The sequence below is a fragment of the Zea mays genome, chromosome 3 (assembly GCF_902167145.1).
Source record: "Zea mays cultivar B73 chromosome 3, Zm-B73-REFERENCE-NAM-5.0, whole genome shotgun sequence".
NCBI lineage: Eukaryota > Viridiplantae > Streptophyta > Magnoliopsida > Poales > Poaceae > Zea > Zea mays.
Window position 1 is genome coordinate 220,140,674 of NC_050098.1, and position 26,519 is coordinate 220,167,192.

A 26,519-nucleotide genomic window follows, 5' to 3' on the forward strand; every position below is an offset into this window, starting at 1 on the left:
CTGTTGGAGCACAAACGATTTTTTACTACTTAAAATGTTTTAGCAACTCACTAAATCTATAATTTAGAGAGATTAATTTACATAATTGTTAGAGATGCTCTTAGTCCATGCTAAGACCAACCTTGTTTATAAATAGAGGGGCAAGGGGACAACTCAAACTCGACCCCTTGGTTGTCCACTCACCCACTCCCACAAAAGCACGTTTCAACCACACTGCAACCACAAGCAGTGGTATACACAATCGTTTGTTCGGTCGTTCGTCGTTCATTCCTCGTTTGTTTGTTAATCATTCGTCTGTTCGTCGTTCATTCGTTCGATCATCGTTCATTCGTTCTTTCACCGTTCGTTTGTTGTTATCGTCGGTTCAGTCGTCGTTCATTCATTCGTTCATCATGATACCATATTATCCTTTTTAGCTCACCTAAATTTTTCAGACCAATATATCAGTCATACAAACTCTGTTGATTGTGAATTTTCTTCCTAAATTCATCTAAAATCAAGTTCTACTTAGTCGTGTTGGCCGTTGAGCTTCGCCATTACTCGGACTATACATGGCCATTTGGTTTCTCAGTTTTTAAAAATTTGGTTCCCAGAAAACTAAAACTGAAATATGCATCCGAAAAATTCGGTTTTATTTCTTTTGGTTTGGTTTCCGTTCTAATTGAACATATCGAAGTTTAGCAAAAAAAACACAATTTTAGAGTTTAGCAAAAGTGTGACTGGATGGAGGATTGAGGTTGGGGATATATTTATTTGGAGGGGTTATGTGCTTATATACTTAGTATTTTGGAAGCTATATTGAGCTATGACTAAAATTCTATTGGTTTATTAGAATTATAGTATAATTCAGTTTTTTTGGTTAATTCGATGTTTCAAGGTCCAGAACCAAAATTACCTTTCGGTTTTCTGAAACATGAAACCAAAATTACTAACAATTAATTTGGTTTCGGTTCTAGTTAATTTAGTTTGTTTTTTGTTTCGATTTATTTTGTCTAGGCCTTCTCAGAATTGTATATACCCCACCTTCCTAGGTCCGTCTAGTTATTTATGTCTCATTTGACGTTATAAACAGGATCAGTTGACACCAGTATGAACATTTGCTCATAAACAATCTATAATTATTTTCTATTACTTCAGAACTCAAAAATACATTTATATTTTTTACTTTCCAAATATTCGGATTTTGGAACATTCCTTTTTCATTTCTTTTTTCTAATTCCTTCTATAAGTATAAATTACAAAGACCCTTCGTCCAAACTTCAATTTTGATATTTCTTATTTGTAAATTTCTATAAAATTATCCCCTACCCCAAGCATGTCGTCCCCTAAACATAGTTCATATTCTAAAAAACTCTAAACAATACAATTGTTCTATATTCTAGCCATAATTCTCCTGTTCAAACTCCGAGTCAGATAATTCTTTCACCATTACTCTCATAAACTATGTAACCTACCGTACTAAGGTATATACTCCCATCTACAAATACACCCGGAGGGTATCATTTTTCTTCCCACATCTTCAACACCCCAAGCCACGGCAAACACTAGCACGTCCAACTACTCCACTCATAAAACTAATCGTAGGCCTAGTATTGTCTCACCTTCGATATACCTAGAAACACGAGTAAGCATCTCTACTCCATCATGAGTAACAAGCATCTATCTAGAGCTTAACTTCCACTAATACAAAGGAGCTCTATAGTGACGGTTGTAAACCTATTTTTACTGACGTTGTAAACCTATTTTCACTTACGTTTCTTAGAACCGTCGGTACTAGGGGCCGGTAAAAATCATCATTTTTATAAACGGGTAACTGAGAACCGTTAATGGAAATCGATTTCCGCTGACAGTCGACATAATAAATTCGCTAGTAAAAATTATTTTTAGAAACAATAAATGGGTTTTTAAAATAGCAAAAAAAATATTTAAGGAGAGGACTTACCCACCCCACCCGCCCGACGCAAGTCGCGACATTTTTCGCGCAAAATTCGTGCGCTACACAGTTGTTAGTAATCGAACCGTCGGCCTCATCATCACGTGTACCATCCACTACTATTCTGTCTATGACATGCTTTGTGTCTAGTTTGTAGTTTTTTGTTCACATATTACAACCAATTAAGTGTAAATTACTTGTTTGAGACCGTAAACAAATTCAAATAAAAAAGTTGTCAACTACAAAGTTGAATAACTTTTGAAGTTATACAATTTTTATTTTGACACTTTTTCCATCCGAGGTAGTTTGCAAAATTTGAATTTTAAATTTGATATACTTAGATTCAATTTTTGAGCATCGAAATGAGTTCAAATAAAGAAGTTGTCAACTATAAAGTTTCATAACTTTTAGAGATCTACAACTTTTATTTCGGTGGTTTTGTCATACGAGATCGTTTGAAAACTCGAAAAATTAAGGATAAAAATGATTTCTAGTGGTGGTCCGCCACTAGAAATCGTATTTCTATAGACGGTTCCTTAAAAAACCACCACTAAAAATAGCACAGTCGGTTGATAACTTAATCCGTATGTAAAAATATATCGTCTCGCAGGCTTTGAGCCTTTTTCTACTAGTGTTCCGGTGGGATAGCTTAACTTCCGATGTTAACGCTAACTTTCGAGAAATATTGTACATATATAATTCAATATGTTTGGTTGGTTGGATGTGACCAGTCAGGTTGAGAAGAGATGATGTGTTTAGTTGATTGGATTAGGATCGAGGAGGAATGAGAATTAAAAATAAAAAGTATTTTAAAAAAAATATATGTTAAATGTTGTCTAATTTTGTCGTAAAATTGTAAGGGACGTAAAGGTGAAATCGATTTAGGCTCCGTTTCAATCTCACGAGATAAACTTTAACTTCCTGTTAAACTTTAGCTATATGAATTGAAGTGCTAAAGTTTAGCTTCAATTACCACCATTAACTCTCCTGTTTAGATTACAAATGACTAAAAGTAGCTAAAAAAGCTGCTAAAGTTTATCTCGCGAGATTGGAACAGAGCATTACTCATTTAATTCTTTATTTAAGTGATGTAACAAAAGTTACTTGGTCTCGATTCCAGTGGGGCTTCGGCCTGTATGAGGCATGCGACCAAATTCTACGTCTGGAAAGCCACCCCAGAGGCCCAGACATGCTCTTTTGCATGCGCGGGTTATCATTTTGTATGAGCTTTTGTTTGATTGCATCTACGCGGGTGACGCCTGTATAACTAGCTACAAAATAAATCAATTTGAGATTATTTACTTAACCACAGATATGTCCGAAATAACCATACCACATACCAGGCTGGTGGGGCTCGTCCGCGCGCAATCGTCCAAGACGGTATATATCCAACCAATCGGACACTTACTTAGACCCCGTTTCAATCTCACAGGATAAACTTTAGCTTTCTGCTAAACTTTAGCTATATGAATTGAAGTGCTAAAGTTTAGCTTCAATTACCACCATTAGCTCTCCTGTTTAGATTACAAATAGCTAAAAGTAGCTAAAAAAAGCTGCTAAAATTTATCTCGCGAGATTGAAACAGGGCCTTACTAGCTACTCCATCTGATATCAAAATACAAGTTATTTAGGATAATAACACGGTCTACAAAATATAGATTGACTAATATTTTTTTGTTACAATACAAATAAACTCTTATATATTTATACTTTTGCAAAAAAAATTAAGATATATATATATATATATATATATATATATATATATATATATATATATATATATATTAGATTTTAAAAAATAACAAAACTGTTAATAGTAGTCAAAGTTTTATATGTTTGACTCAAACTTTATGCAAAACGGTTTCTTTTTTAGGACTTGACGGAGTAGATTATTAGTTGATTGCTTTGCAGCTCAAGAAGCTAATTAATACTGTAGTTGCTAACTTTTAATTATATAGATCCAAATTCTAAACATGGCCATATAGACGAGAAAATTCGTTTCTAAACCAGTATCAATACAGATGATTGATCTCGCAATGTGGATCAATACAAGGATGGGCAAGCTGTGAGAAGTCGAAAACAAAACGACGAGATAGCATGGGAAGTCGTAAACAGAGGAATTTTTCCCTCCTTTTAAACATGGGGACAAGCACACTGCACACGGACGACGCCGCGGCGGGTCTGCGGGTTGTCGAACCAGACCGCCGCTGCCGGGTGCTGACTCGAAACGGCGTCGGGCGGCGGCCAGGCGCTGTCTCGTTCCGCCCACCAACCCCGTTCCCACATCAACCGCCGAGATCGTTTCCGTCCTGTAAACCAACGACCGATCGTGCGCGAACGTTTATTAATAACGCTCCTCCGCCGCGACGCAACCTACTCCTCCCTCCCCTCCTCTGCTTTCCCCCCATTTCGCGTCTCGGGGTTTGGACCAGCCACCCGGCGGAGGCGGCCGGGCAGACTGGGCCGAGCGACCGGAGCGCCGCCGCCATCGGCAAAGCCACGGGACGGCCCATGGAGTCGCGAGCGCTCCTGCACGCCCGGCCCGCCGCCCTCCCTCACCGCGCCGGCCTGCGCCTCCATCTCCCGCTCCTGCGCCCGCGTGCAGTCTCCCGCTCCCCCGCCGCCAAGCCCGCGCTCCAGTCCCCGCTCCTCGCGTCGAGGGGCCCCTTCCTTCAACGGCACGATGCGGTTCTGGGCAACGGGTTCGTGAAACGGAGAGCGGCCAGCGCTGGCGGTGATGTGTCCTTCCGCGCCCAGGCGGCGGCCTCGGCGGCGGTGCCGGCGCCGCAGCCGGAGGAGTCCACAAAAAAGCTCCTTGGCATCGACGTGAAGACGCTCAAGAAGATCGTGCCGTTGGGGCTCATGTTCTTCTGCATCCTCTTCAACTACACCATCCTGCGGGACACCAAGGACGTGCTGGTGGTCACTGCCAAGGGGAGCAGCGCCGAGATCATCCCTTTCCTCAAGACCTGGGTTAACCTGCCCATGGCCATCGGTTTCATGCTCCTGTACACCAAGCTTTCCAACGTTCTCTCACGGGATGCGCTCTTCTACACCGTCATCTTCCCGTTCATCGCCTTCTTCGGCGCCTTCGCCTTTGTGCTCTACCCGCTCAGGGACGTCATCCATCCCACCGCGCTCGCGGACAAGCTTCTCGCCGCGCTCGGTCCGAGCTTCCTTGGTCCGGTGGCGATACTGAGGATTTGGAGCTTCTGCTTGTTCTATGTTATGGCTGAGCTCTGGGGCAGCGTCGTCATCTCTGTGCTCTTCTGGGGGTTCGCTAATCAGGTCAGTCTGAACTTTGGATTCTCGTATCAATATTGCCATGTAATGTTAATACCTTCTTTAATTATTGTCAAACTTGATTTAAACCACTCATTAGCTACTAATGATTTGACAAACTTGATTTAAACCACTCATTAGCTACTAATGATTTGACTGGATGGTTTGGTTATTCGACACTGATGGAAGGGTAAAACTTGTCTCTACCAGGATAGTTTAGGCAGGAGGTGTTTTGTTCGTGCCTTCACGGGATAATGGGTAGGTAATTAAACATTTTAGGTGCTCGTTGATTTCTTTTTCTGGATATGTTCGGCTCCATTATTGCCCGCTTTCCACGATCTAAATGATGTTTGAGCTATTGTCGATCTTAAATTGGTTGTGGATGTCTATTACATTGAACAACTTGGCTGGATATGGTTCACACTTTATAACTCCTTTCTAAAGAAATATTTATTGGTGTGGATCTAGGCTTTTGCAAATCTAACGTGTCTTTGGGTCTGTTTGGTTGGGCTGTGGCTGTGGAAAAAGTTGCTGTGGACTGTGAGCTGTGGAAAAAGCTGCTGTAGGCTGTGTGCTGTTAAAAAGCTAAAAATCGTTTGGTGGAAACCACTAAAAGTCGTTAAAAGTTCTTCGATATATGTTTTCACAGTTCCATCCAAAAGCCACTAAAAGCAGGTCCAGGGGTGCTTTCAGTTTTGCACTACGAGAAAGTCGGCTTTTAGAAAAAGCTGCTTCCTGGATCCAGCCCTTTGGTTGGCTTTTGGCTTTTAGGGGGCAAAAGCCAAAGCCAAAAGCCAAACCAAACACACCCTTTGTCTTACGGCTACTTTCATCGTCAGAAAGGAAGGGCCCTGGTTGGGTATATTCGTCTGTTATTTGTTCGACTACCAATCTACCATTTCTTGTTTTGAGGAGCGATATGATAGGGAAAGCCTCACTGTGACATAGTGCAAAGTCTTAAAACAAGAAAAAAAGGGAAATCAGAACATGGAATAAGCTTGGCTGCGTAGTAAAGAAAGACAACAACCAACGAGTATCAGCTTGATAATAAGTCAATACAAAATACACTTAAAAAGGTGACACAACGGCACCAATCTTGTAGCATGACGGGTTGGTTCGTTATTTACTTTCATGTATCTGAGTGAAATGGGCTCAACTGAAGACCTTGAAGCAACTCTTTGCTTCAGTTTAAACAACGATCAATCATAAAACATTTTGGTCCATTTTTTCCTTTGTAAAATCACCAAGTACATACATGTAGCATGTGTTTCAATTGTAAGGGAACACCCATGAAACTTGCAAGTAAGAGATCATGGATCGTTATCACTAGACGCGCAACGCAGCGGAAGAGTTGAAGTAGCGATCCAACGTAGGCGCTTGTCGATAGAGAGGAAGTAGTCGATCACGATCGTCTCCTCCGCGACCGATCAGCGCAGCAGTCGTAGCCGCGCCTCCACGTAGTCCACACATATGGGGAGGAACGTTGTATACCGGTGTACTAGCACCGCGCGCAGCGAGGGTCTTGCGATCAGGTCCAAGGTAAGCAGCAACTAGGGTTTGCACATGTGGTGGAATGACAACCCTAACCCCTTCCCATATCCCAATACGAGTTGGACTCTAATCAGAATTGTTTATGATTGCCTCTTGGGCATATCTCCAACATCAACTGTATTTTGCATTGACCATATGAAGTTGTCAACAATAAGATTATCAATCGTGTGTCCTTAAGATTAACAATAAGATTATCAACATTAAGCTCATAATTATTGATCATAATTTGTTTTTTCTAGTTATTGCAACCTTATAATCATCTCATATGTGTGCTAGTATGTAACCTTTCTACCCCCATGTTAGACTCTTGTGCGGGCTTCTTTCCTGTGAATTTCTCTTGTTAGCTTCTATTATGGACTCTTTCTATGTACGCCAATGCTAGAGAAGGTGCAACCAGACAGGATAGCCAAACCAAGAAGGAAATAGCAATAGAATTGACTAAGATTTGGCAACTAGATAAGTTTAGAAACAGAGATATCCTCAAATAGTTTGTTTAGCAGTCGGTTTGCTACTTTCTACTGTAAGGTGGTTTGTTGTTTCCAATTAAATCAGGGGTGCATACCTTTATATAAGTGTAGAATGTAATAGGGAGAACACCGAAGAAATAAGAATCTTCTAGATGGGGGCGATTCTTTCGGCACTCTGGCAAAGTCTCATGCCAGAGCGACCAACGAAGGGATCTGATCCTCCGTTTATCCACCGTATTCTCTGCGTTATCTCCCACATTTCGCTCTATTGCTCTATTCTCCCCTGTGCACACCTCCTAGAAGGACCAGAACACATCAGCTTCATAGGAAGGTTTCTAACTGGGAGTATTATGAAGAATGTTCAACCGTTCACAAGTGAGAGGGAAAGGGAGGGAGGGAGTTTCCAGCTAGATACTACTACATCCAGATACAAATACTTGATGCTTTGACCAAAATACGGTCGAACTGTTAAAATTTTGGTTGCCAATAGTTTTCAGAATATTTACTTTGGAAACATACAAATCATATGTGCAATCTTTTCTTGAAAGCTATCTCCATAATATCATGATTATTAGATATTATAACTATACTGTTATAAGAAAAAAATAATGGTCAGAGTTAAAACTCGAAGACCATAGGAAGTCAATGGCGACAAGTACTTACACTGGAGGGATTATTGTTTCTAAAATCAGTGATTCGAAGCGCTTTTTTAGCCCATGGAGTGACATCTTAAATGGAGTAGCCATCATCTGAGTGATTGATTAAGTTGCACGTTTGAAGAGTATGGACATGTCAGCCAGATGTTGCACATGAGGAGCATTCATATTATCCCCTCTTGTTGACTGATGGATCCATTTCCAAGAGTTGGTTAAAAGGTTAGCTGTATAGGGCAAGGGAGGAGTGTCTGCTGCTATTGGTTGCAGAGTTCATGGTGGAGTTGTTGATTAGGTTTTTAGGCTGTCATTGGAGAACCGACCAACTGAAACGCATATGTTGTAGCAGCTCTATGTCTCTATATGGCATTCTGGTGTCTCAAATTTGGATTTTTTTTTAATATTCACATTTGTTGAAATTCTCATCAAATGTTGAACTTTCAGGCTCCAGCTTGATCTTATTCATAATTTTTTCCAGATTACCACAGTTGATGAAGCAAAGGAATTCTACCCGTTATTTGGCCTTGGGGCTAATATTGCTCTTATCTTTTCTGGGCGTACTGTGAAGTATTTCTCAAATTTGCGCAGGACATTGGGTCCTGGAATTGATGGCTGGGAAGTATCTTTGAAAGGAATGATGAGCATAGTGGTACTCCTTGGACTTGTCATAACTTCCATCTATTGGGGAGTGAACAAGTTTGTTTTGAATGATCCTTCACTTCCAAAGGCTGATCGTAAGAAGAAAAAGGTTGGTAGCTGTGGTTTATCATGCTTCCCTTTTTTCGCCTTTTATTGCTACTCAAAGTAATCTGGTAACAATTTATTCAACAGGAAAAGCCTAAACTTGGCATGAAAGAGAGTCTGAAGGTTCTGCTCTCCTCGAGGTATGTGAGGGATCTAGCTACCCTAGTGGTTGCTTATGGCATTAGTATCAATCTTGTCGAAGTCACGTGGAAATCAAAACTCAAGGCACAGGTAACCTTTCTGGCTTTCTCAACTATATGTTCTTTTCATATTGTGTTGTTCCTACAGTGATTTATTTTCAGTATTCAGTAACATTTTCCTTATTCACTGCAGTTCCCTAGTCCAAATGAATATTCATCTTTCATGGGTGATTTCTCGACTGCAACTGGAATTGCAACTTTCACAATGATGCTGTTAGGCCGTATTATACTACGGAAATTTGGCTGGGGTGTGGCTGCAAAGATCACCCCCACCGTTCTGTTGCTGACTGGTGTTGGATTCTTCTCTCTGATTTTGTTTGGACAGCCACTGACTCCTATGCTTGCCACTATGGGTATGACCCCCCTACTGGCAGCCGTTTATGTGGGTGCCATGCAGAACATATTTAGCAAGAGTGCAAAGTACAGTTTATTTGACCCATGCAAGGAAATGGCATATATCCCTTTGGATGAAGATATGAAGGTTTGTTAGCTAATGCTTTTCAATTAAAGTCAGGTCTTGTGAACATCGTACTATCTTCCCCAAATATCTCTGAAACGTCTTGTCCTTGAACCTAGCTAGAATCATGCGTGGGTGGGCTCAATGATTCTTGATGTCCCGGTGCCTGCACCATTATTATACTGCACATGCCAATTCCAGTTCCCTCTGTTTGCAGGTAAAAGGAAAGGCAGCCATTGATGTTGTCTGCAACCCACTGGGCAAGTCGGGCGGCGCACTTATCCAACAGTTCATGATCCTGACGTTCGGATCCCTGGCAAATTCGACTCCATACCTTGGGGGCATACTCCTGGTCATCGTTCTCGCGTGGCTAGGCGCGGCGAGCTCATTGGACAAGCAGTTCTCGAGCCTGGCTAAGCAAGACATGGAGAGGGAGAAGGCTGCCCAAGACCAAGGGAAACTAGAACGCTCGCTACTCAGTAAGCCTGCAGAAGGCGGCACTGGTGATGTACTGGTGGAGCAGCAGACAAATGGGTCGGCGACGAGCAAAGCTACTGGAACAGAGAGCTCGCCATCGAACTCATCCCTCCCTCCCCCCCCCCCCCCCCCCCCCCCCCCCCCCCAATTCAATAGATCGTAGTTAGGAGAGTGATTACAGCGAGCAGAAATAGTCGGCATTTAAAATAATTCGTGGCTTTCGAGTTTGTAACAGCGTGCGGCTTCAAGCCTGCCCGTAATCTTCCTTTGTAATAATAACATGAGCAAAATCTTGACAGCCGGCAGCGAATGTCGCTCTGGAGATGGCAAATGTGTGTTTTGAACTGAATGGTAAATGTGCGGTTATCTCTTGAATAGTATCTTGGCTACATAAAAGTTCAGTAGGGTAGGCTTTAGTTGTGTTGCCTCCAAAAGGCTGAAACGCAACGCATTCCAACAAGATGAGCCAAAACAAAAAAAAAAGGCTGTCACGCACGGCTCCGTGGGACATCATGATCCCGGGCCTGATTCTGTTGTTTGGCAACGCGAGCATGGATCACATCAAGCTGATTATCCGATCTCACTTTTCTCCGCTACCACTGTGGCCATGAGAGGTACTACTCGGCAATGCGCTAACGACCGTCCGAGTGCTGAGAGGGCAAAAGGTGCAGCGCCATGTGTGAGTGAGGCCACCTTGGCTTTGTCAGCACCGGCCACCGGGGGGGTCAGCTCATGAAGTGGACCCTAGGCTGCCTGCCTGTGCACGAGCAACCGTGAACGCCAGCGGGCTGTCAGGTATTCCATCAATGGAACGGAGTTTTACTTTTAGGGCTTGTTCGGTTAGCTCTCAATCCATATGGATTGAGTGGGATTGGATGGGTTTGAATCCCAGACAAGTCAAACGTCTTCACAATTTTTTCTAATCCCATCCAATCCATGTGTATTGGGAATAACCGAACAAACCCTTACCTGGTGAAGTGATTGGATGGATGGTTCTTATTTATACAAAGCAGGATCGACTTCTCTGCACAAGGCCACCGTCGACTTATCTGCTTTGCGTCATCAGAAGCTAAAGACGCAAACCGACGGAGACGGATCACCAGCATTCGGATGCTCAAGCTCCCCCCGGCCGTTCTGTCGTTTTTAAGCGAGCGCTCTTCTCGTGTGCCCAACTGCTGGACCCGTGCTCTGCTCGTCTGCCGCCGGCACACAGGCATGCGTTTTCTGGCTCTCAGTCTTCCCCGCCAATCTGTTACCTGTACCGGACGCAAGATCTGACAGAGCAGTTCGCAGAAGCAACGCTCAAGGGGCAGTAGCTATCGAACAGTCCAGAAGCAAAGCAACCCTGGGACCTGAAGTCGACCGCTGGTATGTGTATGATGATGGCTTATGAGTAATTAGCTTGGTTGATTCTTCCTTCTTTAGAATAAGACCGCTGGTATGTATGATGATGGCTGCGGTGATGCAGCTTGCAGAGGGTAGAATGCGCTTCCCTCTTGAGTCTTGACCACAGTCGCAACATCAAAGTGGAGACTATAGGAGAGAGACCTTTATAGCTTGTAGCCACGTGTTGTCGCACATTGCCGCGGTTCAAGTTGACGACGCAAGCATAGCACCGCATTTGAACTTAGCAGCTGTAGTGCAGTATTATACTGTACAAAATAGAAGCACGCGCACACCTGGCCCTTCCCTTATCTGAAACTGAAACAATTCACTCTCACGGACGGACTAGTCCGCATCGGCCAAGCTAGCATGCGGGATCATGCCGCGCCACGCCCCCACCCCACCCCGCATGGAAGCGCCGCTCACAATCACATATCGTGGCGTGGGGACTGGGACTGGGGACACGGCCGCGTTGGACTTGGACCCCTACCACTCGGCACACCCACACACCTGTATGTACAGCACGCCCACGCATCACGTGCGACAGACACCTGTATCATCATCGGTTCACCGGTGGCTGCTGCTGCTGCTGCTGGTCGCCGGCGGCGGCGCGGCCAGCGGCCAGAGTCGGGAGAAGGTGGACGAGACGGCGATGCCGGCCATGTTGAGCCCCTTGCTGCCGCCCCAGTCCGGCACGGGCACCCACCGCCACTCGCGCCGCGCGCGGTCGTACGACAGCCACACCAGGTCCCACGCGCCGCGGCAGTTGGAGATGAGCACCAGCCGGACCACGCCCTCCCGCTCCGCCAGCAGACCCGTCATCACGGCGTACGGCTTCCGGAACCCCTCCACCAGCCCGCCCGGCACGCTGGCCACCAGCTGCCAGTCGCCCCCCACGGCCCCGACCCCGTACAGCTCCACGCCCGTCACCACCTTGCCCCGGCTCCGGCTCGTCGGGTCCTCGCCCGCCGCCGCCGCCGCCGACCGCACCACGGCCGCGCTCCCGTCGCCGTACACGTGCAGCCGCTCCCCGTGTCCCGCTCCCGCGGCGCCGGCGTTCGGGAACCGGGGGCGGAAGAAGACCGGGCGCTCGTCCGTGCGCGGCCCGGCGTACACCATCACGCAGTCCGCCCCGGCGTGCGCCGCGCAGAGGTAGGTGCCGCCGTCTCCGTCTCCGTCTGGGTCGGCCGCCTCTGCTGCCCCCTCCGCCACCAGGACCGCCTCCGACTCCTGCCACGTGTCCGTCTCCGACCGGTACTCGAAGAGGAACGGCGTGTTGTTCACCAGCTCAGCGAACAGAAACCTTGCAGGGAAAAGCAGCAACCGCCGGCGTCAGATCGATCGAGAAGCGACATTGGTGGATTCGTATCGAGTTTTACTGTGCGTTGTCAAAATTGTTGCTTCGGCACTGCTAATTACTAGTCGTCTGAACATAAAAATTAGTGCTGGCAGCAGTGATGACGAATACTGTCTGTAACTGAGGAGGAGAGAGAGAAGGTCAGGGATGCTTGCAAGTTTTTTTTTCCTTCTTTTTCTTGCGTGAGCAACACAAAGACCCTCTCCGTAAGAAAAGGACGGGTACCTAAACCGGTTCGATCCGGGGGGATCGGCGACGAGCTTGAGGCCGAAGCGACGCCAGGAGGAGGTGCCGCGGGGGCCGAGCGGGGACGGCGGGAGGCGGCGCGCGGCGCGCGCGGTGAGGTCGACGACGACGAGCTCGCGGCGGCCGTTGGCGGCGAACAGGAAGGAGCTGCCGGACGCGGCCAGGAAGTAGAGGTCCTCGCCGGGCGGCACGGCGGGGGCGAGGATCGCCGAGACGGGGATGCGGAACCAGCGGCCCGAGGGCCCGTGGAAGCCCCTGATGGCGGCGTCGCGGGGCGGGAGCTTCTTGAAGAGGAGCAGCCACGCGGCGGCCGGCCCGGGCCCGGAGGACGCCGACGAGAGGTGGTACAGGCGGCGGAAGTCCGGCGAGGAGATGAGGCTGGAGAGCGGCCGCGCCACGGAGCGCACGCGGAGGAGCTCCGGGACGGCCAGGCGGAGCAGGATCTCGTGGAGGAGCTCCGACGGGAGCAGCAGCAGCGCGCCCAGGGCCGTGGCGGCCGAAGGGTGGTGGTGCTCCCCGGCGACCGGGTGGTCGCCCATGGGGTTAGGTGAGGTTTAATTCTGCTTGGGGATCGGAGTATGGCCTGGGGGGCTTCGCTTGTCTGGGAGACAGGTTTTGTGCCGCCGCCCTTTTATACAGACCACACATGTCCGAATTTTTTGTATTTTAGCCATTTTTCGGAAAAAAATTCACGTTTAGATCTTAAAAAATTTTAATGTCATTTTTGGACACTTTGCTCGGCGCCATAGCCTATGGCGCCGAAGTAACACAGCTCGGCGTCATAGGTTATGGCGCCGAGATCGTGTTGCGTTGGCACAACCTAGACGCGTGGCGTCGACGTGTCACCGAGCTCGGCGCCACAGATCTTGGCGCCGAGCTCGGTTGTGTTATTAACATATTTGTTGCAAACATGAGCACAAAGCCCAGCTAGCCCACTTGGTGGAGCACAAGGCTTCTAACCTTGTGGTCGTGGGTTCAAACCCCACAGTTTGCATTTTTATTTGGTTTTTTTGTTTATGTCGCTGGTGTGTCCGTTCAAATTTATTTCTCACCTATATTTTTTTATCTAGCCACTACTCATTTTTTTAAATAACTCATTAGGTATATTTTTTTTTGGGACAGGACAAGTAGAAATTACCATAGAAGGAGACACGTAAATCCCTTGATACAACAATAACACCACTGGCGCAGAACAACGTATGTTCGTTGATCCAAACGTCGTAAATGATAGCTAGCTACAAGAAACAAAGAAAAATGCTACCGCCTAAGCAAGAGGGTTGCCTAAGAAGAAAAAAAAACTCCACCTTCTTTGGTTGCTCATGCCGATTAGAGGCCACGACCACGAGGGCGTAGCATTGTAGGTTCGGCCGTTCGGGCATGCACTTGCGCAATCAAATGAATAGTGAGCCTCTAACAAATACGTAGTGCAAAATCTCCACCACAAGGAATCCGCACAAAGAGGGGAAAACACAAGCATGTAAAGGGACAGTCACGTCACTGTCTTCTCTTCACACAGTTGTTGTCTACCTGACAGAAACTCTTGCAGCCTTATATGTGTGGAAGAAGATATATAAATAGCTACAGCAGAAACAAAATAAATAACCTATCCAAAAATAGGAAAACACCATCGCTAGTTCGCTACTGTACTCGCTCCTGTAGCATGAGTCGTCGTATATACGTAGCAAACTAGCTCATCAGCTAATCATGTTCCTGAGACTCTCTCGTCAGCACCCACCGTTCGGGTTCCAGGTTTGGCACGAGTGCCCTGGCCCGCTTGGCCGCTGCCGGAGGAACCTGCTGGCAATTACGGACTCGCCGGCGGTGGCGGTGGCTCCAGCGGAGGGTTCGTCATCTAGATTTTGGATACTGTCCCAAAAAAAAATATACCTAATGAGTTATTTAAAAAAAATGAGTAGTGGCTAGATAAAAAAATATAGGTGAGAAATAAATTTGAACGGACACACCAGCGACATAAAAAAAAACCAAATAAAAATGCAAACTGTGGGGTTTGAACCCACGACCACAAGGTTAGAAGCCTTGTGCTCCACCAAGTGGGCTAGCTAGGTTTTATGCTCATGTCTGCAACAAATATGTTAATAACACAACCGAGCTCAGCGCCAAGATCTGTGGCGCCGAGCTCGGTGCCACGTCGACGCCACGCGTCTGGGTTGTGCCAACGCAACACGACCTCGGCGCCATAGCCTATGGCGCCGAGCTGTGTTACTTCGGCGCCATACGCTATGGCGCCGAGCAAAGGGTCCAAAAATGACATTAAAATTTTTTAAGATCTAAACGTGAATTTTTTTCCGAAAAATGGCTAAAATACAAAAAATTCGGGAGACGGTTTTTGGTTGGAGTCTGCAGACTCTTTTGGTTGTTTGCCTGTGAAATCTTCATTTTCTGGGGGGATTTATGGGGTACCGGATTTTCTTTTCCTTTATTGCTTCCCGTTTTGCGGTTGTGATGTAAAGGATGTGCTTGTAGGGCACACTTTGTTCTAGGTCACCACTGATATGCATGATTCCGTAGGTGATGCATGCCAATGACTAATCTACTTGTCAATTATGTTAATCCAAATGTTACACAGGAAAAATCCTACTATGATGCAGTGCAGTCCCTACGTGGACACCAATGCAACCATCGTGTACTTTTTTATATTTTTAAAAAAGGGGCTTCTTTAAAATGAAGATAATTCTCGGTCAGGAGTACTATAACTTGCCGTTCATGCCTTCTTAACGGAGTATTATAACTTGCTCTTCATGTCCAACTTTCCTAAAAGTTAGCATTAGCAATTACTCCCTCCAATATTTTTATTTATTTGATGCCGCTTAGTGCGATTTTATACTACAACGATAAATATTTTATAATACACCAATAAATAAAAACAAACGGAGGTACTAGGTAGTACAACGCATGCACAATCAGTTCGCAGGTTACCACCCTACCTTCCGTCGCAAGATAATTACTTACTCTTGATGCCCAAGTAAGGATCGTTTTTATCAGGTCATTACTTGCTTCCCTCTCTCTCTCTCGCAACAAGTATAATATAGTATATAGTAAAAATAAAACAACCGATAATTTCCACCGGTTCTCTATCGTGGTCCCGGGGACATTCCATGTGGGACTAATTCCAAAGACCACAGGAACGTCAAGAAGGCATGAACGGCCCTGTTCAGTTTCCGTTATGTACTCTGCTTGGCACAGCCGCAATGGCACTAAAAGCAGCTGCTATGGAAGGCCACTATCCACAACAGCTCTCCTACCATGTTCTTCATCACAACTTCTCTATAAAAAATGTTATCCATAAAAAATTGCAATATACAATGTAAAATAGTGTTATGCACGAATACACACGTATCACCAGTTAAAACGTACTAAGTACACACAACAAATTACTCCTAGCCAAATCCCACCAGATCGCTTCATTTACATCATTTCTCTTAATCAATTGTATCCAACGGCCAGTGTTTTTTTTTTTTGGATCATCTCCCCATCCCTCACCTGACTCTAGCCTCCCCAGCTCCCACCAACGCTCTGGCCCACGTGATCACCCCTCGCACGCCTTGTGGAGATCCCATCGCTCGTCGGGTGTCGAGTGGCGTTCACGACGCCACAGACAGAAGGTGGCGGCGTCTACAACAGCCACTTGGGTGTGCTCCTGCGCCAACGCGCTACGATGCGCATCCGGTCCCCATGCTCTAGGCAGCGATACCATAGGCGTATAGGAGCTCCTCGACCACACGTTTCCTCTCGCGCCTCTGCAACGACACTGGAACAAGGGTATCTATGCTTGTCGTTGAGCCCACCATAGTCGTCCATTTACATGACCCTGACCACCTCCGCTCCTACCTTCTGCTTGGCACCCTACATTCCTATGGTCATCGAGCTGGTGGAGGGTCGTCGGTGGTCAGGTCGTCGCCGTTGGGGCGTCACGTCCGGCGCGCTGGAAGTTCCACAACAGCGAGCGGGTCGACCTCATGGACGACGGCAGCGTCAAGGTCTCCTAGGACCTCCACAACTGGCTATTCCCCCGGGGCTCGATGCATGCCCACGCCTATGCGGTCTGACCCGAGCCTGTTCACTTAGATTTAACTCCTACTGCTTCTACAGTATTTTGTCTCTGGATTACAGCAGCAACAGTCCGAATAGTTAGCTTTAATCCAAAGCGAACATAATGTTGATGTTGCCAACGGTGGGGAGGAGCGCGAGACAGATTTGAGAAAGAACACAGACGTTTGAGGAGGCTACCTCGTGCGGTAGGCGCAATGACACTGCAGGGACACAAGCACCAAATGTGAGAGCAGGAAGGGTAGGAGGCAGAGGCTGTGAATAGGAGCTTGTTGGCGGCGACGTCCATGTCATCCTCGATGACGTCGTGGGCCAAAGGAAGGGAGGAAGATGGACGGGCACCTTCCCAATTCCACTTAATAGTACACACTAAACTCATCTCTAGCGTATTTAGTTATATGTGCTATAGATCTGTTCAGTAACACAACTGTCTATGCGATTAGTGGACAGTTGTTCGTGCTTATACATGTGGTGTCTTGTTTCTAAATTAAAGCATGTCTTATAATAACAAAATGTTCAACAAAGGTTTCCAATAACAGCAATGTGTGTGAGAGCCTAAACGAGGGGAAGGAGAAAAGAAAAGTCACGTTGGATCGTTCATTGCATTTTCTTCAGTCATCATGGAGTGAGCAGCCAAGAACTTCTTCCGTAAAGGAAGCAAGCTATATACATCAGGAGCTATGGATTCCTTTTATATCCAAGCAACTGTTCTTTTTAATTCTTGTATTGCTTATCCTGTTTTCCAAGCCTCTCCTTTTTAATGTATATAGTATATAAAGGTTTCCAGGACTCTTCTTATCCGCAGTCTGGTTGACCATGAGGCCGTGCTTGGATGCTCAATGATTATTTGGAACTATACATCTCAATAATTGACACTCCATCATTAACTTAACTTCTTCTAAGGCATCAGCTCCTGCGCTTCATTTTTTGATATATATATATATATACACACGAAGGGCTTGTTTAATTCGTGACTAACTTTGTCATACTTTATCTAAAGTTAGTTGTCCGAATTAAATAACTAACCTTAGTCAAAAAAGTTACTTAAAGTATGACAAGTTAGACAGCGAACCAAACATGTCCAAAGTCATTTGGACGTCACACGTACAGGGCATCATTTCTTCTTATATCATATATACTATAATAATGTGCATCCTTTTAGCTGATGACGGCAACACCTAACGACTGCCGCCTGAAACCAACATAAACCAAGAAAGCTTGAAAGAGAACATACAATGGATATGTTAGGTGAAATAGATAAAAGTATATAGCTTCGTCATGCATGTCAGCATATACATATAATATTATAAATAAAGGTTGGAAGAGCTTCGTTCGTCTCATGTTTTCTTTAGCATGTGACATTTATATGAGGTAAGGTCGGCATAGCTTTGTCTGCCCTGATTGTACGGTTCCGGGGGCCCAAAAATATTTGCAACTTTTGACGAAGATCGGCGGGCCAAAGATTGTGGGTCAAAGCTTAGGTGAAGATGCTCTCATGCTTCCCTTGTGACTTGTGTGCGCCTTGAGCAAGCTGAAGCTCCGTCCGTAGAGATCTAGAAGACGCCGAGCTTAATCCGCATGCAATCCTTTGCAGATATTGCATCAGGGCTGCGAATATATATGTATTGATTGTATTATCCGTCAGTATCTTGTATACGTGTTCAGTTTGTGCACGGAGCAGTTGTCTTTCTCGACAGCAACAAACTAAAACAACTCATCCGTGATTCTGAACCATAGTGTAACTTTCAAGCAACAAAGTAACTCCAACGCAAGGAATCATAGTATAACTCACCGTGATTATGCTAAAAGAGGGCTCAAGGACAAGAAGAGCAAAAAAATGAGCTTAGCTCTTTAGATGTGCTCCATCTTTAATTATTTATTAGCAGTATATACCATGTATATTATAAAAATTAAAGGTATCGTACTTTAAGAACTAGTTTAGGAACTCTATTTTATTAAGGGATTTCTATTTTTCCAAAAGATTTCTATTTTCTCAAATAGAAATCCATTAGCAAAATAAAGTTTCCAAACTAGTCCTAAGTCTTGCTCTGAATCCGATTTGTCAGGACCGCCACTGGTTATAAATCTCAGAGTGCGGGCAGCGAAATGGTTTCCGTTGCCGAAAGAGCACAGAACGAAAGCGATAGACTGCAATGGACTCGACAAAGTGGTTTCATCCCCCCTCCCCCTCTTTTCCCGTCCAATCGTTGTGTATTATTCTGAATTATGAACATAGTGACAGGAATGCATCATTACAGAACATTATCTTAACAGAGCAGCGTAGAGAATAAACTCCGATGACAGAAGCCAGCATGCGCGGCGATGGAAACTGATTCGCGGCTCGATTAATCAATGGGGGTAATGAAGCTGCGTTGTTTTGTGTTGTGGTGAAAGACAGAAAGAGGCCCAATCAGATTTGGAACGTGCATGATGATGTCAGAAAAAGGCCCACCGCGCCAAATTGATTGGAGGGGCGAGCTCTCGCAAAAGGTTGCGTTGTAATTTTCAGGTCCAGTTCAGTTCAGTCCACGCATGTTGCTCCGAGCACTGTGCACTAATATTCACAAAAGCGGTTTGCCGGTGGCCGAACTTGCACAGCCGGCCTAGTAATATATTACAGTACTTACAGATTAGTGGATTAGGGTGTGGACATGCATCAGATCCATCGCTGAAGTGTAATGCAAAGCGTTCAGCTCAAAGCGCATGTGGGATCTTGCTGCACGATTGGCCGCTTTAGGTCTTGTCTCAGCGTGAAAAATCAGAAGCTAAAATAAACAGCTACCTTTTTTTTGGTTTAGCTCTTAGAAAGCGAGGAGCTCAGCAAAGTTTAGCTTATGTGAAAAACCGGAAACACTGATTTTATGAGCTCTCTATAATTTTTCGAGTTTAGTAAACTAATAACATCATTGGCTTCTCAGAAGAAGAAAAAAAAACCTACAATACCTTTTCGAAAAAGCTCCAAAAGCTACGACTCAAACAAACACTGACCTTAGTTTTGTTTAAGCCTAGCCCGGATGGACCATTATATTTATTTAGCCTTTTTTTTTAAATGCTGTCAAGGTGCGTTGTGCCAAGAGGGGGACCTAGGGCCTGTTTGGTTCACTACCTCAGTTGCCACACTTTGCCTAACTTTTTTGCCTAAGGTTAGTTATTCAATTCGAACGACTAACCTTAGGCAAAGTGTGGCACATTTAGCCACAAACCAAACAGGCCCCTAATCTCCTCCACCAAAGTTGCGTTAGGAGGATCGATGGCTACTGCCTTTTTGTCTTGGGCGGCCGACCGGGTCCTCTTGGCCACCCATCCATTCCACGTAGGATTGATTGACGGCTTCTCTTGTCTTCGTCCGGGCCGGGGTTAGGACCTGCAGGTGAGGGCCCCACGTGTGTTTTGTTGGCGAGAGAGGAGGAGAGCATCTCTCTGCTGCAAGTCAACATACCACAGTGAGACAGTGAGTAGAAGGTGCGGTTCCGGCCGATCGACCATACTTATGTGATTTTTATTAATTGGATTCGAGAACTGTGCGTAAGAAGAAGTTGTGATTTGTCTTTCTTCTTTATTTTTTATTTTATGGTGAGTTTGGTAGCTTGAAATTTTTGACATTAGAAATGTTTTCAGAGTCACCACGCGGAAATATTCTTGTTGATTGCTATTGATTATATAGCATTGGTCCTTACCTTTTTGAAGTTAAGAGGTGCAATTCGTTGCTCGTCACATCCGCCTAATAAACAAACATTGGAAAACTGGATTATCACATCAATCCATCCAAACAGCTAATACGAATGAATTGGTTGTCTCAAAAGCTATGGATCACTCTGTCCCATCAAGACTTGTCCTCGGACCAAACGTATCCCTAACTAGGGATAGAAAACCCGTATCCATAAAAACATTCTATCCGTCACAAATCTTACACATACCGTACCTGCTCGTTATGTAACCCATACCCACCGGTAAAGTTTCAAATTTCAATATACCAATCACAAAAAATATCAAACAAACACATACAACTAGGTTCAACTTCAAATATAACAAATCATATGATTACATAACTTGATAGTCAAACAAATGATAGCTAGAGGAGAATTACATAACAAATGATAGTCAAACAAATCATATGGTATTTTGGTAGGAAACGTATCACATGCACATGATCCATCTAGTGCACATATTAAATCTTAGCCCTTTGTCTAACGATGAACGACTGAGGTGCGAAGTTTTTTTTTTTTGCAAATATACATTGAGCGCGCGGATGAATAAGTGTCGAAGGTTTTGTTTATAAAATATCTGAATCGTTGATTGTTGGACGAAGGGTGCAGATTTAATATGTGTAGATGTGCACCAAGGGGATATATATATATATATATATATATATATATATACAGGATATATTTCCATTTGGGTACCCCCACCGAGAAATAGGCGGCCCATATGATTTGAGGTACAGTGGGCTAGATTGGACCACCATCTGAAATCAGCAGCGGGACACGCATGCATCATATACCGTCTCGCCAGCCCACGTTGTTCGGTTGCAGCTACCTGGGGCTGGGGCTGGGGTCCTAGGCCCCGGCGAGCGTAGCGCTGGAGCCGGTCCAGTGATCTGGCGTGGCCCATATGGTAGCTAGCTGCCTTTGCCTAGGCCCTAGCTCAGGCGGCCAGGCCCATCTCGACGACCGGGACCGGCACATGGTATCCTCCAACGAGCTAAGAGATTGCAGAGGCATCCGTGGGCCGCTTCGCTGTCAGTGTCACACCCACAGCCCTGTTTCAGGGCGCGCCGTAGAACCTGTGATCCTGATCCGTGGTGCAGTGTATAGTGCGCAGATGCCGTTTCGCGATTTCAACTCGTCGTACTGCGCCAACAGTAGTATGCCTGCCGATTGGAATCGATCACGGGATTTCGCTTTTCCTAGGCCCTGGCTGACTCTCCGGGCCGGGCACCGCCGCAAACTGGCGCTTTGCTCCGCTCTGAACCCTGGAGCACGGCATCTGCATGGCGGGTCGGTGCATTGCATAGTGCACGCTTTCCGGCCGCGTTCTGCGTGTGGGGTCCGGCCGGGTTCCCCTGCTGCGAGAAACCCTGTGCGTTCACGAGATGGCAGTACTACACTACTACCCTGCTGGCTTGCACAGCACAGCACACAGCATAGGACGGGGGTACGCAGCCGTGCCCATGCATGCCACACCACACCAGATCGATCGGTGGATCGCTCCGACCAGACGTACTCCGGGGACTTGACCGGCCAACTTGCCGCAGGCAGACTGGCTGGCAGCCTTCTTGCTGCAACGGCATGTGAATGAAACACACTAGTGGTAGTGGAGTACGGGCGGCTCTCTTTCATATATATGGAGTGGACTCCCGAAGACGAAGAGCAATATACTACACGTGTACGGCGAACCGACCCCCCGACAGATAGGGTTTGGGAACCGGCACTCTGGCAGCGCGTCGCGCGGCACCACCACCGGCTGGCTACGCAACAACCACGTCACGCCGCGCCCCCGGAAACAGAATACGGGTTGCCGGCTCGGTCAGTCAGTGTTGGAGTATTTTTTTTTATTTTTTTTATGCGCCTCGTCCCGGCACAGGCAGCGACGACGATTTTATTATTCTGCACAGGTCTTCAGGGCGGTCAACAGGCCCATCACCAATGATGATCTTCCGCGCCGGAGAATCTGCATCGACATCCCTACCTGAAAAGGCTGAGACGTTAGGGAACGGCAGCAAGTACGTACGCATCTTTCTGTCAGGCCTGCTGAGACATCACACCACACGAAAAGTCTAGTCCATATTTTAAGCGGTAATTTCCAAGCCTAAGGGCCACCTCTTATTTATTTGACTTCTTCACTATTTGAAAATATGAAAACGATCCAAATCCAAAACGCAAAGTCTCAGCTTGTATTGTTCTTATAGAGAGAAAGGCGTTTTTCCATCTTCTTAACCCGAAAAGAAATGGCTGAGGAGAAGAAGATTCCTTTTTAGGTATCCCGGGAAGAGATCCAGTGAAGACGGGTTGAGCCTATAGACCAGAGAATTAGAGCACGTGGCTACGAACCACGATGTTGGGGTTCGAATCCCTCCTCGCCCACATCCTTTCAAAGGGGAAGGACCTTTACTTTGCTCTCAGGGTAGCAAAATCATCATCAGAATAGTGGACGTAAAGCTTTGGAACAAAGGAAGTACAAAGGATTTTTGAAGAATTCATTTCCTATGTGAAAGTTTCCTATATGAGCCTTTGGAACATAGAATTTAACCCTATCACTTTCTTAGGTCCAAGGTCTTGTGAAAAAAAGGAGGTCCAATCTGTTTGGTTCAGCTTTTTTTTAGGAGCTTTTCTGAGAAACTGGATGTAGAGAGAATCTGAGTATCGTGGACATTACGTATCGAGGAAGATAAAAGAGTCCATAGAGTTTAGGATGTACAAAGTGACATATTTCCTACTATCGCAACGACTAGGCCAAATCTGTGTTTACATTGATTTTGGACGGTTTTAACTAGAGCGATTCGCATATAAGCGAGCTAAATACTAGGTATTTAGCAACCTACAACAGCTTCTGGTGACCAGAAACTAAAAAAACTAAAACAAACATGAACTTAGTCCAAATTTTAAGTGGTAAGTTAAAATCCCTTCGATTGATGACTTGCATCGTTGCGTGATTTTTCGGTAGTTTAGTCTATATTAAAAGTGGTAATTTATTCTGCAAGCTACTCCATCCTTCTCAAGATATAAGGGTATGGACAACGCTAAGCCTTTGGGTCGGTTTAATACAAGAGACAGCTAAGAGGCTGAATAATACAACCCTGAGCTAGTAGATAATAAATACAGTCAAGACACAATATGCATATAGAGTCGTGTAAAGACGAGCTCTTTGCGAAGAGTCTGTCTCTTGATTTTTTTCACTTCGTCTCTTAGAGACTCATCATTTAATTGGGTGTTGTACATGCTCTAAAGCCACTCCCATCCCTCTAGGTCATCCATTTTTTATAGAAATTATTATGTAGCCATACCACTAATTTGTTGATGTGGCAAACAATTTGTTGAAGAAAGAGAGACAAATCATTTCCCATGGAAGAAATGAAGTCGGCTCGCTTTACGTTAGAAAACAATGAAATTCGACCAGTTTCGTCGTTTTTTTTTCGTCGCAAAGAAGGCCTGAACTAACCCACGGGGCCAAACTCAGACAGGTACCGTTGTTCTGACGGCTGAAGGTCATCATATCTCTAGGCAAAAGCCTAGCGTAGCTAGAACGTTTCCTGTCGTTATTTACTTATACTTCATGTATCCGGCAAAACGATTTATTTGTAAAAACAATAACTTTAAATCAATCTACTACAAAAGTAAATTTTGTAATTAATTCAATAACCTTTATATGATATTATAAATATTACGTTTCTATCTAGAATTAGTTGAATTTAATATATTAAAACAAGAAACTGTGATAGAATTTGCAGTACGGACGAAGCATGGGCGGATGGATACACCAATGGCCAATGGCGTCGTGCGCCGTGACGCAACTCGGCACCTAATTGATCTCACTCTGATAGGACAAGCGCTTTTAGCACAGTAACAACAGGTTGAGTGATGCTTAATGCTACTAGTATTGATGATTAGATTGTCTCCGGCCAAAGACTATAGGCGCGTGTGCGACTCATGGACGCGTGATGGGAGCGAGCAGCGATCGAAAAAATCATAATGATTGTACTTATGATACAATATTTTTTTTGATTATCGGTATAAATATGGCGGTCGAGTCAAATTCATGATGATGTGAATTGAATGCACCTATATATGTTTAAACAACAGATCGGTTGAAGCATGACTCGGTTAAGCACGACACAATTAGACTCGAATAGTGCCGATCTGCCCGGTGACCTTAAATAAGTGAAGAACAAGCACGACACAGGACGAGTCCAGCCGTGCTGGGCCACCACGACAAGCTCGACCCCATCGAGAACGAGAGAGAAACGAGTATGTAGCCCATTTTGGCGGCTCCCCTACTCTCTTTCGGTGGTGCCCTCTTGCAAACGGGTCGAGTCCATAGCTCGATTAGTAACGGGTCGTGTTCTCGGGCTAGTTCATCGGGCCTAAAACCTAAAGTGGGCACGAGACGACTCTGGTGTTGAGCGAGGTCCGCGCCTGTATAAAGTTGTGCCGTGTTCAAATAGCAGGCTTCGTGATGGGCTCGTGAGCCATGTGGCTGTTGGCCGTCTATAACTGCACCCTAGGTCAACTCCAACAGCTTCGCATCTTCATTTTGTACGCGCCGACTCTGAGGCACCGCCGAGCCCGCCAGCAGGCTTCCTATACCATCGTGCAAAAATAGACGCCTTCTATTCCACTCCCGTTTCTTGCGGGTTCCTTTTCCTCTCCGCGTGTGGCTACAGAAGGGCACATTAAAAACCTGGTGGCCCACGGGACCCAGCCGTGAGCATGCATTAGGATACGATACGGGGGCGCAGGAACGAAGCTGAGAGAGGAGACTGTAGGGTGGAGTGCGTCCAATTATCCACAGGCACACACACACACATCATGCATACAAGATCCGGAGAAATGCGAAAGAGGAGCGGTGAATTATTTATTAGTCTTTCGGGTTTTTTTTGTTTTTGTTTTTGTTTTTCCGGCAGGCAGTGCTTTCTGTTTCATGCTTACGTTACGTCTGGAAGAGAGGTAGGTCGTAGCTTTTCGTTTCGTGTGGGGAGGTCCGGAGGTGGGTGATTTTTCTTCTATCTCCCTCTCTCTCTCTCTTCTAACTCGTCACGGTCAGCAGCTGTCCGTTTTGTCAAGGCCGACGGCGACCCTTGACGGACAAAGTTAGACGACACCCGCCACGGTTTTTGCGGCAAGGTCCCTTGCTTTGCTCCGCTCTGCAACTTGCACTAGGAATCACTACGGCTCTCGACTCCACGGCGGATTCAACCGGCCGGCGCTGTTCCAAGATAGAAAGCCGCAACAGCAAGGACCGTTCTGGCCGTGTGCGGCACGCAGGGGAGGAGGGGGGAAAAAGTCTCGGGGACCCTCGCCGCTCGACGCTGACGGGAAGCATTGCCATCGGCTCGCGCGCTTCTTCCGTGGAGCGTCATTTTCCGATTTTCTTTTTCCCCAGCGGAGAAAACGGAGAGAAAGAGGGAAAGGACCCCGACCGGACGACCTGCCTGGCTTCTGTTCTGCTAGTCTACGCTCCGTCCCGTCCGTCCAGCTCGCTGGATAGAGGGGGAGCTGGAGCTCTGTTTGGGTGAGTGGAATGGATTCCAGATGCGGAGACGGTTGCTCAAATCATTCGGTTGGTGCCATGTGCTCCTGCGTACGGGCGTGTCTATTGTGCGCGCCAGAAGCGTACATGAGCTTAATTAGGTGAGCTTGTGCTTTCGGGTAAAGCCTTGTGCTTTGTGTTTACAGAGGACGATGCATGCAGGAGCGGGGGTAAGTACTGTACTGTACTGGTGCTTGCGCCCACACGGACCACCAGTCCACCTGATCCATGGGTCCAGGCGTCCAGCCCCTCGTTTCTGTTCCCGCCCTTTTTGGACCACACCACACCACACCACAGGCTGCCTGCAGGCTGCATCCGAGGCTAACGACCTGGACCCGCATCACCAAATTTCTGCCGAGTGGGCACAATCTTTACACGTATGTAAATCGTATTCTTTTCAGCGGAGAGCTAGCCCACGTGTGTACTCTGCTCGTTACAGATACGTCAATTCTTGT

General features: G+C 46.0%; 2 protein-coding genes across 2 annotated transcripts; one reads left to right on the forward strand and one right to left on the reverse strand.

The window, feature by feature from the left end:
* The first annotated feature begins 4,343 nt into the window (after positions 1 to 4,343).
* LOC100281461 (plastidic ATP/ADP-transporter) lies at positions 4,344 to 10,113 on the forward strand. Its single transcript, NM_001399074.1, has 5 exons — positions 4,344 to 5,221; positions 8,365 to 8,634; positions 8,718 to 8,861; positions 8,964 to 9,311; positions 9,505 to 10,113. Exons 1-5 carry the CDS (start codon positions 4,445 to 4,447, stop codon positions 9,925 to 9,927), a joined length of 1,962 nt encoding a protein of 653 aa, NP_001386003.1. The 5' UTR covers positions 4,344 to 4,444; the 3' UTR covers positions 9,928 to 10,113.
* A 1,248-nt stretch (positions 10,114 to 11,361) lies between these two features.
* Positions 11,362 to 13,353, reverse strand: LOC100283024 (uncharacterized). Its single transcript, NM_001394734.1, has 2 exons — positions 12,730 to 13,353; positions 11,362 to 12,450 (listed from the first exon to the last, which is right to left on the reverse strand). The coding sequence occupies exons 1-2, from the start codon at positions 13,287 to 13,289 to the stop codon at positions 11,715 to 11,717; spliced, it is 1,296 nt and encodes a 431-aa protein (NP_001381663.1). The 5' UTR covers positions 13,290 to 13,353; the 3' UTR covers positions 11,362 to 11,714.
* Between the last annotated feature and the right edge of the window lie 13,166 nt (positions 13,354 to 26,519).

Bases quoted from the DNA above. Each gene is read 5' to 3' on its own strand.
- LOC100283024 (NM_001394734.1), bottom strand. From the start codon at position 13,289: ATGGGCGACCACCCGGTCGCCGGGGAGCACCACCACCCTTCGGCCGCC. The intron at 12,451-12,729 runs GTACCCGTCCTT...TTTCCCTGCAAG, and splicing joins CCCGGATCGAACCGGTTTAG to GTTTCTGTTCGCTGAGCTGG.
- LOC100281461 (NM_001399074.1), top strand. From the start codon at position 4,445: ATGGAGTCGCGAGCGCTCCTGCACGCCCGGCCCGCCGCCCTCCCTCAC. The intron at 5,222-8,364 runs GTCAGTCTGAAC...AATTTTTTCCAG, and splicing joins TCTGGGGGTTCGCTAATCAG to ATTACCACAGTTGATGAAGC. The intron at 8,635-8,717 runs GTTGGTAGCTGT...TTTATTCAACAG, and splicing joins CTGATCGTAAGAAGAAAAAG to GAAAAGCCTAAACTTGGCAT.